The sequence below is a fragment of the Tribolium castaneum genome, chromosome 3 (genome assembly GCF_031307605.1).
Source record: "Tribolium castaneum strain GA2 chromosome 3, icTriCast1.1, whole genome shotgun sequence".
Lineage (NCBI taxonomy): Eukaryota > Metazoa > Arthropoda > Insecta > Coleoptera > Tenebrionidae > Tribolium > Tribolium castaneum.
This window is the reverse complement of record NC_087396.1, coordinates 16,651,430-16,661,140: the sequence shown is the minus strand read 5'-3', so window position 1 is coordinate 16,661,140 and position 9,711 is coordinate 16,651,430. Positions and strand designations below refer to the sequence as shown.

The following is a 9,711-nucleotide window of genomic DNA, read 5'->3' as shown; positions in this document are numbered from 1 at the left end:
ACAAAAATTACGTGATAGATTTAAAAGACCAAAATATTTGCCGCAGATGAGGAAGGAGCTTAATCGTGAGTTTTATAAAAATATTTCGATTTTTTGAACTTTTGAAAACGGTGAAAGCAGGGTGGCCAATATTACCTTAGTGACAAACAATTAAAGCGTTTTATCACGTTGTGACATAAATATACACAAATAAATTATCAGCTGGTTATCACAACATACAAAATAACGTTTTGAATGCACACATTTTATTTATTTGCTGATAAAACATGACTTCATGTTTGTACAAGTAGCCAACGTCATTTTCCAAAATCACCATAGAGAAAAGTGGAAAGTGGTAAATCTGTCAAGTTTATTGTGAAATTGCTAAAAATAGTAAACTAAAAATGTTGTTAACGTTGCGTTAAGTGGTTCGAAAAGGTTTTATCGAGGTCGAGTGAGCCAAATTGATAATAAATTAATCAAATCCTGGAAGCGCAATGTGAGGTTATGATGCAAAAACTTTGGGCATGGAATTCCCTCTGCAAGATTTTGACATCGACCAAGAGACCGATTTTTTATTAGGGAATCAATCGAGTCATGGGAATGAAATGGAGATTCAAACTAAAAATAATCGTAACCCCAAAAGACGCAGAAGCATAGGAGCTATACTTTGCAGGTAAAAACCCACTCAGTTACCGTTTTTGGCGCAATTTTCGCTCGTGAATACCACATAAATTGTTTTGATAATAATCGCCTTATGCAACTTTCCCTTAAAATTTAAATCTCGCGCCCCAAATCATGCGCATAGTTTTGACATTTCCCATCCAAACGTCAAAAATATTTGTTTTGATAAGGCAGAATGATGTGAATTTGCGCGTTTCAAATACGAATCCGCGATGGATAATGCCGATACTCAAAGCAATTTAACCAAAACCTCCAAAGAAGACATTCCACTAATCACCAAATCGTACAAAGAGCCGCTATGGAGGTACACATCACGCTAAACCCCCCTAGTGACTAATCCCGTTGTTTCCAGTTGTTGGTGCTCTATGTTCCGGAAATGTTGCGGCCCCCGCGAACTCAAGCCCCGCAAAATCATGCTGGGGAGCCAAACCCCCGGCCAGTTCCCCGCCAACGCCATCAGAAACCAAAAATACAACATCATCACATTTCTCCCCTTGGTGCTCTACCAACAGTTCAAGTTTTTCCTAAACTTGTACTTTCTCATAATGGCAACGTCTCAATTCGTGCCCGACATTCGAATAAGCTACTTGTACACCTACTGGATTCCCTTGGTAAGTCTCAACAAACAACATTAGCCCCTGTTTAATTGTCCCTCAGTGTTTTGTGCTCACGGTCACAATTTGCCGCGAGGCCATCGACGATTTAAGGAGGTACAAGCGCGACCAAGAGGTCAACAACCAAAAGTGCAAAAGGTTGCTCAATGATAGGAATAAGCCGTATGAAATCGTCGCGGCTCATAAATTGCGCGTTGGTGACCTTATTATTGTGGATAAGGATGAGAGAGTACCCGCTGACTTGGTTCTGTTGAGGACTTCAGAAAGCAGTGGCGCAGTTTTTGTTAGGACTGATCAGTTGGATGGGGAGACTGACTGGAAGTTGAGACTGGCGGTCCCCACGACACAAAAACTCGCCACTGATCACCAGTTATTCGAAATCAGCGCCAAAATATACGCGGAGAAGCCCCAGAAGGACATTCATTCGTTCATTGGGACTTTTAGTAGAGTAAGTATAAAGTAAATTCTCATTTAAATTAAATTTGTATAAATGTGAATATTTAAACGTGCTTTCGGTTTTTTGCTATTATTTTAATTTTTAAAAACAATTTTTTAATGGTCCGTACAAAGGTCGCTATTTTTTATTATCTGCTAGTTAACATGATTAAATTAGAAATGAAAAAAGTGAAATCAAATAAATCATATGGTTAAAAAAAGGCAAAAACCATGAGAAAAAATCAAATTACATACAAATAGTGGAGAAGAAATTAAAAATAAGAAAGGAATACTAAAAACCAAATAAAAAACGACATAAAAAAATGACAGTCATAATTTATGAGATATGTTCGATTCGGGCATCTGTCCGCCAGTAACCGATTAATAAAACTAGAAGCCCAAATAATGTAAAATTTAAAAAATTGGTTTGAAACTGTTGTGACATGTCGGAAGACGGACGAGAAATAATAATGTAAAACAATTTCTCAAAAAAATTTGCTTTACTTTGGAGTAAAAAAAATCTTTAATTATTTTAATTTGCCGTTCATTTTTAAGAAAAATTACAATAATTCAAATGATTCTCTATAACGTTCTGAACTCGAAATTCGCCAATTTTGAGACATGCTGTAGTAGAATAATAAAAAAAAACAAAATAAAGTTTAAAAAACGCGGACAACAAAGTCAAAATTATTATAAAGTAGCGGAGAGAAAAAAAAATGTGAGACAGAAAAAAGGTAAGTACGAAACTCAAAAACATAATTATTAACATGTTACAAAATTATGGAAAATCGAAAATATAGAATTAGAAAAAATTAAACCTAGAAAATAAATGCGGAAAAAAATAATTGAGAACAACGACCAATATAAAATAAAAAGCAAAGGTGAATCGAAAATAAAGTATTTTTTTAGAAAGAACTAAATAATGGCTATAAAATAAGGAAAATCGTAAAAGAAAATGAACCAAAAATTTAGTACAAAATACAATTATTATTTTGACAAGATAACAGAAAACGGACAAAGTAAAATCAGAAAAAGTAGAAAAACTGGAAGACAAAATAACTAAACAAATATAGAAAATGAAAATTCGAACTGGTGGGCTACTATGGAGTGCTTCTAGTTGTTATTACTATATTTATTATTATCAAGTGTATCAAGTATCAAGTAATTTTGTATTTATTATTCTGCGATCAAATTTTGCATTTATCAAAAAAACATTAAAATTGAATCAAACCTATTACGAAAGAATCGATAACGACAAAGAGTAATTTAATAAAAATGTTGAGGGAAAGAGGGAAACAAAAACCAAAAATTTGGACTAAAAAAGAAAATGTAAAACACCTAAAACAGTATAATGAAAAAATTCACCAGATAGTATTAAAATAAAATAAATAAATATTAAAGAAACTTGAAGAACAATGTCGATATTATTATAAGTAATGAGAAAAAAGACAAAACTAAGTGAGAAAGACAATAACTATTGTAAACAAAAGTTAAAATCTACCAGTCCATTCGCGAATACACATAGATGATAAATTATACAACAGGAAATAGTCAGAACTCATAAGATGGCCAGAAACAATGATAGCAGATTTTTGTTGGTTGAAATTCAATGAATATATAAAAAAGATAAAACTACAAAGAAAAATGTTATTAATGTCCAACTAGTTTGATTTTTTTATGATTTTGTTGTTTTAGAACGAACTTAGAACAAATTTTAGAATTTATTGTAAATTACTATCGCAATCATTATATCCACAGTTATGGTTTTAAGCAAAATCAATGATTTATATAAAAAAATTATGTGATAATAATTTTTATTATCATATTTCGATTCAGAAGCAGCTAATCACGTGTAATTCTAAGGAGGAGACCAGTCTTATTTAAAACAATTCAGCAAATTGATGACGCGAATTCAGCTTAAAGCATTATCGCGATGAACATAAAGTTTTTAGTGGAATTAGATAACATCTAATCCGAAGTTTTATTTGCTTTTGTATTATTTCACGGATTAAAAAAAATCAGAGCGAATTTTATTGCCTATTATTTCTTGAGTATTTTTCCGCGTGGAGACTATCTAAAAATGAAATTCTTCCCTTGCAGTTAGATTCACTTAATTCGGACGAAAGTCTCGACTTGGAAAACACACTATGGACCAACTGCGTGATCGCCTCGGGCCAGGCCTTGGGGGTCGTCATCTACACAGGTAATTCAATTCCACTGCCGAATTGCCATCAATCCCAAAAATAAATTCCAGGGCCCGAAACACGATCTGTAATGAACAATTCAGCGCCTCGTTCCAAAGTTGGCCTTCTAGACATCGAAGTAAACACAATAACGAAATTACTTTTCGTCGCTGTAATCGCTCTCGCTTTGATCATGATGGCTTTGAAGGGGTTTGGAGGCCCGTGGTACCGATATTTGTTCCGGTTTATTTTACTTTTCTCGTACATAATTCCGATCAGGTACTGATTTGATTATTTTGTCAAAGATTTTTTTAATTAATTTAAAAAAAAGTTTGAGAGTCAATTTGGAGTTGGGCAAATCGTTCTACTCGTGGGCCATCGGCAAGGACCCGAACATGGCCGGAACGGCGGTTCGGTGCACGACAATACCCGAAGAATTAGGGAGGATTTCGTATCTCTTGACCGACAAAACGGGAACTTTGACTCAAAATTCCATGGTGTTAAAACGACTTCATCTGGGAACTGTCAGTTACGCGGCTGATAGTTTTGAGGAATTAAGTGCGACGCTAAAATCGACTTATCTAGGTAGCGATACGACTTCCTCAAAAACCAAGTTTCGCAGATCTGAAAATACAAGGATTAGGGATGCCGTTCAAGCGTTGGCTTTGTGTCACAACGTGACCCCGGTTTACGAAAATAACGAAGGTATAGCTTTCTAGTCAATAAATGGGCAGTGATAAAATGCAGGTTTAGATTCAGGTTCAATAACATCTGAGGCGGAAGCCGACCAACATTTACAAATTGGAGGAAAACAAGTAGTTTCGTATCAAGCGTCAAGCCCCGATGAGGTCGCTTTGGTACAGTGGACCCAAGAAGTGGGGCTAGCTCTCAGTCGACGAGATCTCTCTTCGATGCAACTAAGGGGGCCCGATGGACGGCATTATGATTATACGATTTTGCAGGTGTTCCCGTTTACGAGCGAAACGAAACGGATGGGAGTTATAGTCAAAGTTTGTTTAGGAAACGTTTATGTGTTGTGGGTTATTTTGATTGTTTTAGGACTTACAGACCGGCGAAATAATTTTTTATTTGAAAGGTGCCGACGTTGTGATGTCTCCTATTGTACAGTACACCGATTGGTTAGATGAAGAAGTGGGCAATATGGCAAGAGATGGGTTGAGGACGTTGGTGGTGGCTCGCAAAATGCTAACAGAGGAACAGTATTCAGATTTTGAGGTATTTACGATGTGAAGTCTTTTTTTGTCGCGTTTTCTTGCAATAAATTCGGTACCAAAACTTAAAAAAAATTTCATAAGTTGCAAAAATAAATATTGTAAAAAAGGTGTGTATGTTAATTATAAGAAATGAAAAGGTATCTCATCATATGTGATAAATGTTTTAAAAATAAAAAAATACTGGGATTTTATTAAAAGCTGCAATTATGTTCTTGACTTGCATAGATATGATGAAGCAGCGTCTACAAAAAATAATGCAAGACCATGTTGATCTAATTATTGTATTCAAACAATGAAACATCATAATTTACTTCGAAATTTGTGTAGCAAAATTAGAGAAATCGCTAAAACTCTTTGTTCTAACATAAATATAAAAACATTTTTGCGCTTCAATTACTTGAAATTTAAAACGTCACAGGAACCACAATAATTGTTTCAGTTCTGCTGTAAAATACAGAAAAAAAAACGAAAAAAAAAAGAATGAAAAAAGATCATTTAATTTGTTCTCCGTATTTTTGTAAAACATTTAGTTAATGATTAATAATAAATGATATTCTGACTCTTTAAATAGTGTCTTGTTTGAGCCGTTTGTTTATACATGCATTAAACAACAGTTGCAAATTTATCTTCAAGTTTTCGTATAATGTCGATAATAATTCTGTTGTCATTTAATTTAATTTTTTTATGGAAGATGCTGTGAGGCTGTCATAAATTTCAAGAATTAAAAACAAATTTGAATTTAAAATTATAGAAAAAATACATGGTATTTCACGTAATTTTACAAGACTGCGTCTGTAAGACGCAATCAACGATGCATATTCCAATACGAACTCGATTCCAAATTTTGAAAAATTAGACGGTCTTCTTTAGTTTGTTCACCTCTTCAAGAAATTGCAACGTTTTTAGTTAGTTAACGATTGAGTCAAATTTAGAATAAGTGCATAATCTTCAGACCGAAGTTTATGCCGAATCTTAAACTCCAACCACCGTAAAAACTTTTGCCGAATTCGCTCAAGAAAAACAATGTCTTTTTGATAGAAAGGAGACCATACACTCGAACAGTATTCTAAATGAAAACGAACCAGGTAACAATAAAGACACTTCAAGGTTCTTGGAGAGAGATCTCCAAGATGAAACCCAACACTTTTGAGCCTTTATTCGCAAGATAGGAATCATGTCAGATTATGATAAAAGACTGGCAAACATTAGTAGGCAATGTATAACTGGTGCATTATTATTCACTTGTCTGAATCTGATTCAGAATGGGAATCCGAAACATCAGATACTGAAAATGAGTAGATTATATTTTGTGTTGTTCTTGTTACCTGAGTAGGAATGTTTTAGTTAAGAAAATGTTCCTTTGTCTCTCTAATCGGGTTATTTTATTCACACACATCGAGTCATTTACAGACCACCGAATTGAATTAATTTGAGTTGTTAAATCTAGTGCACAAATTGGTTTCAAAAGTGGCTGGACATGAACTTTTATTAGGATGATACAACCTGGTTTTTGTCAGATTTTCAACAATAACAGTTGGATTATTAAACAAATAAACTATAATTAATTTATATAGTAGTTTCATTGAGAGATCTACTCGTTAATAACTACCATGAGATCGAAAATGTACTGAATTAAAGCAAATCTTGAAAGGGAAGTGTAACTGTAGTCACATTTCTCTTCAAAACACCGTGTTGCAAAAGACAGTAGAGGAGACTAAAGAGATGTCCAGAAATACTGTTTCTATGTTAGCAAATAACCGTTTAAAAAATTCATAGAGAAATTTCGCTCCAAATTCTTCTAGGCATATTTTTTTTTACTTGTTAAAATAGCATTCTACAATTTTGGTTTTTTGTTGGGTGGTAAACACCATTTCGAAATAATTCTTCGAAAAATCTTGATCTGCCAATATTTTTGACATGTGCTTCAGTTTATTTTCGATCTCATTTTATATTTTTATGAACCTTCTTCAAAAATGAATTATTTGGTAAAATGCGATGTTTGCATTTCCGTAGTTTAGAAACAAGAAAGTAATAAGCATTTTCAGTACTACTCCTTAAGACAAAGTTGTTTTTTTTAGTTGAAAATGCCTTTAAGTCTAGGTTTGTTAAATTTGTGTACCTATACAGCAGCTCTCCATGGCTCTTGCCACGATAAAACGCGATAAAAAAAGTCGATAAATCTTAAATTGTAATTTGAGTCAAATCTCTTCTGCATCGGTTGGTTTATTTGGTGAAACAAGCTCACGAGTTCAAATTTAACAAAATGATCGGTAATATCGGTAATTTAATCGAAGCGGATTTTGAGAAAAGTACAATAAGGGTATTTCAACGAAATTATTTAACTTTTTAGAGCCGCTACAACGCCGCTCGTCTCTCCGTAACCGACCGCGTGTCACGCGTAGCCCAAGTCGTCGAATCCCTTGAACGCGAAATGGAGCTCCTCTGCATCACCGGCGTGGAGGACAAGCTCCAGGACAACGTTCGGCCCACCCTCGAACTCCTCCGCAACGCCGGTATTAAAATCTGGATGCTCACCGGCGACAAGCTCGAAACGGCCACGTGTATCGCCAAAAGCTCACGTCTCGTATCCCGTACGCAAGGTCTTCATATTCTCAAAAAAGTGGTGACACGTACCGATGCTCATCTCGAACTGAACGCCTTCCGACGAAAACAAGACTGCGCTCTTGTGATAAGCGGCGATAGTCTCGAAGTGTGTCTCTCTTACTACCAGCCTGAGTTTATGGAGTTGGCGACGGCAGCCCCCGCTGTGGTGTGCTGCAGGTGCTCTCCGACACAGAAGGCGCAAGTGGTCCAGCTGATACAGAAACACACGGGGAAGCGAACGGCGGCAGTAGGCGATGGAGGGAACGATGTCAGCATGATCCAGCAGGCGGATGCTGGGATTGGGATTGAGGGGAGGGAAGGGAAGCAGGCGAGTCTTGCAGGGGATTTCAGTATTCGACAGTTTTCGCATTTGGCGAATCTGCTGCTTGTGCATGGGCGGAGGTCGTATAAGAGGTCGGCGAGTTTGGCCCAGTTTGTCATTCACCGGGGGTTGATTATTTCCACCATGCAGGCGGTTTTTAGCAGTGTTTTTTATTTGAGTTCAGTTGCACTATATCAGGGGTTTTTGACGGTGGGGTATGCCACAGTATATACCATGTTTCCGGTATGTAAATCAAGCCCAATAACTTGCGTTATGCAGATGCATGTTTTTGTAGGTCTTTAGCTTGGTTTTGGATCAAGACGTGAGTGCCGAAATCGCATTAACTTACCCCGAATTGTATAAAGAGTTGGCAAAAGGCCGGAGCTTGTCGTATAAGACGTTTTTCATGTGGGTCTTGATATCGATATACCAAGGAGGGGTGATAATGTACGGCGCTTTGCTCCTGTTCGAAGATGAGTTTATTCACATTGTGGCGATAAGTTTTTCGTCTTTGATTTTGACGGAATTGATTATGGTGGCCTTGAATATAAGGACGTGGCATTATTTGATGATTCTGGCCGAGCTCATCTCTCTCGTGTTGTATCTGTTGTCATTGATTGTTTTACATGACTATTTCGGTAAGTTTTAGCAAAAAAAGTAATAATTTTTCATGTTGTTTACGTTTCAGATTCTGAGTTTATTCGGACGAAAGATTTTATTTGGAAAGTATTAGTGATAACGTTGATTTCGTGCTTGCCCCTTTATATTTTGAAGTTTTTGAGGAAGAAATTTTCGCCGCCGAGTTACAGCAAGTTGTCGTAAAATTTTCGTCATTGTGATAAGTTCGTTTGCATTTCTCTTCTCGAGTGAGAAGTTAGATTATGTTTAGAATTGCTTTATTTTTATTTTTTATAGAGAAGAAATATATTAGACGAGTAGCTAGTTCCTGTTTATGTCGGTTTAATTTTATTAATATTTATTTCTTTGTTATTACTAGTGATAAGTCGGAATAATCGCGCAATTACTATTTTTGTGATAATTTTCACAGTGATGCTAATAGGCATAGATTAATAACAATGAAATAATCACTGATAGTCTCACAATATTTTGAACTGTCTAGTTTAACCTTTTTTTTAATTGATATTTGAGAAATGCAAATCGCAAACTACCCAAGTCAATGAATGTATTTTATTTTGTTAAATATTACAATATCCATGTTAGAATATTTTATTAACTAACTTTCATAATGTTGTTAATTTAATAACTAAATGTAAATTATTAATATATTCTACTTATTTAATAGTTGTTTTTATTACTATTTCCCGTATTAAGACTACAGAGGACTATAACTTAGAGGACAAAATGAGATACAAAACCGCCTGATTTTCTGAACCCAGAAAAATAGTACGGTAGAGTAAAAATGTAAAACTGACGGCGTATCGAGCATTACAACGTCTCGGCGCCAAATCATTTTAAATTAATTTAAATTTGACCATTGCACTAATTACTTGAAAAAAATGCAGAAATGTTGAGCCTTGCACTGACTGAGAAAGACTGACGACTAAAATTTACATAATAAACATAAGACAAAAATTATTGAAAATGTGCTGTTGGTCCCGTATTTTTCAAGACGATGCGAATACAGTTGAAGAAGT

The 9,711-nt window shown here is 35.2% G+C and overlaps 1 protein-coding gene across 3 annotated transcripts; it reads left to right on the top strand.

Annotated features, from left to right (window-relative positions):
• The first annotated feature begins 224 nt into the window (after window positions 1-224).
• On the top strand, window positions 225-9,359 carry Atp9b (ATPase, class II, type 9B). 3 transcript variants are annotated; one of them, NM_001160245.1, is given in 12 exon segments: window positions 300-655; window positions 834-967; window positions 1,016-1,274; window positions 1,321-1,725; window positions 3,813-3,915; window positions 3,967-4,174; window positions 4,227-4,600; window positions 4,649-4,905; window positions 4,955-5,131; window positions 7,481-8,299; window positions 8,352-8,694; window positions 8,745-9,359. In NM_001160245.1, coding segments are annotated over 11 exon segments (3,171 nt in total). In that variant the 5' UTR covers window positions 300-655; window positions 834-875; the 3' UTR covers window positions 8,879-9,359.
• The last annotated feature ends 352 nt before the right edge of the window (window positions 9,360-9,711 follow it).

What these genes read in the sequence shown, in the direction of transcription:
- Atp9b (XM_008197331.3), top strand. Translation starts at nt 507, where the DNA reads ATGGAATTCCCTCTGCAAGATTTTGACATCGACCAAGAGACCGATTTT. An exon ending in GGGGGTCGTCATCTACACAG is followed by an intron (nt 3,916 to 3,966) that starts GTAATTCAATTC and finishes AATAAATTCCAG; the next exon opens with GGCCCGAAACACGATCTGTA. An exon ending in GGTTTACGAAAATAACGAAG is followed by an intron (nt 4,601 to 4,648) that starts GTATAGCTTTCT and finishes ATGCAGGTTTAG; the next exon opens with ATTCAGGTTCAATAACATCT.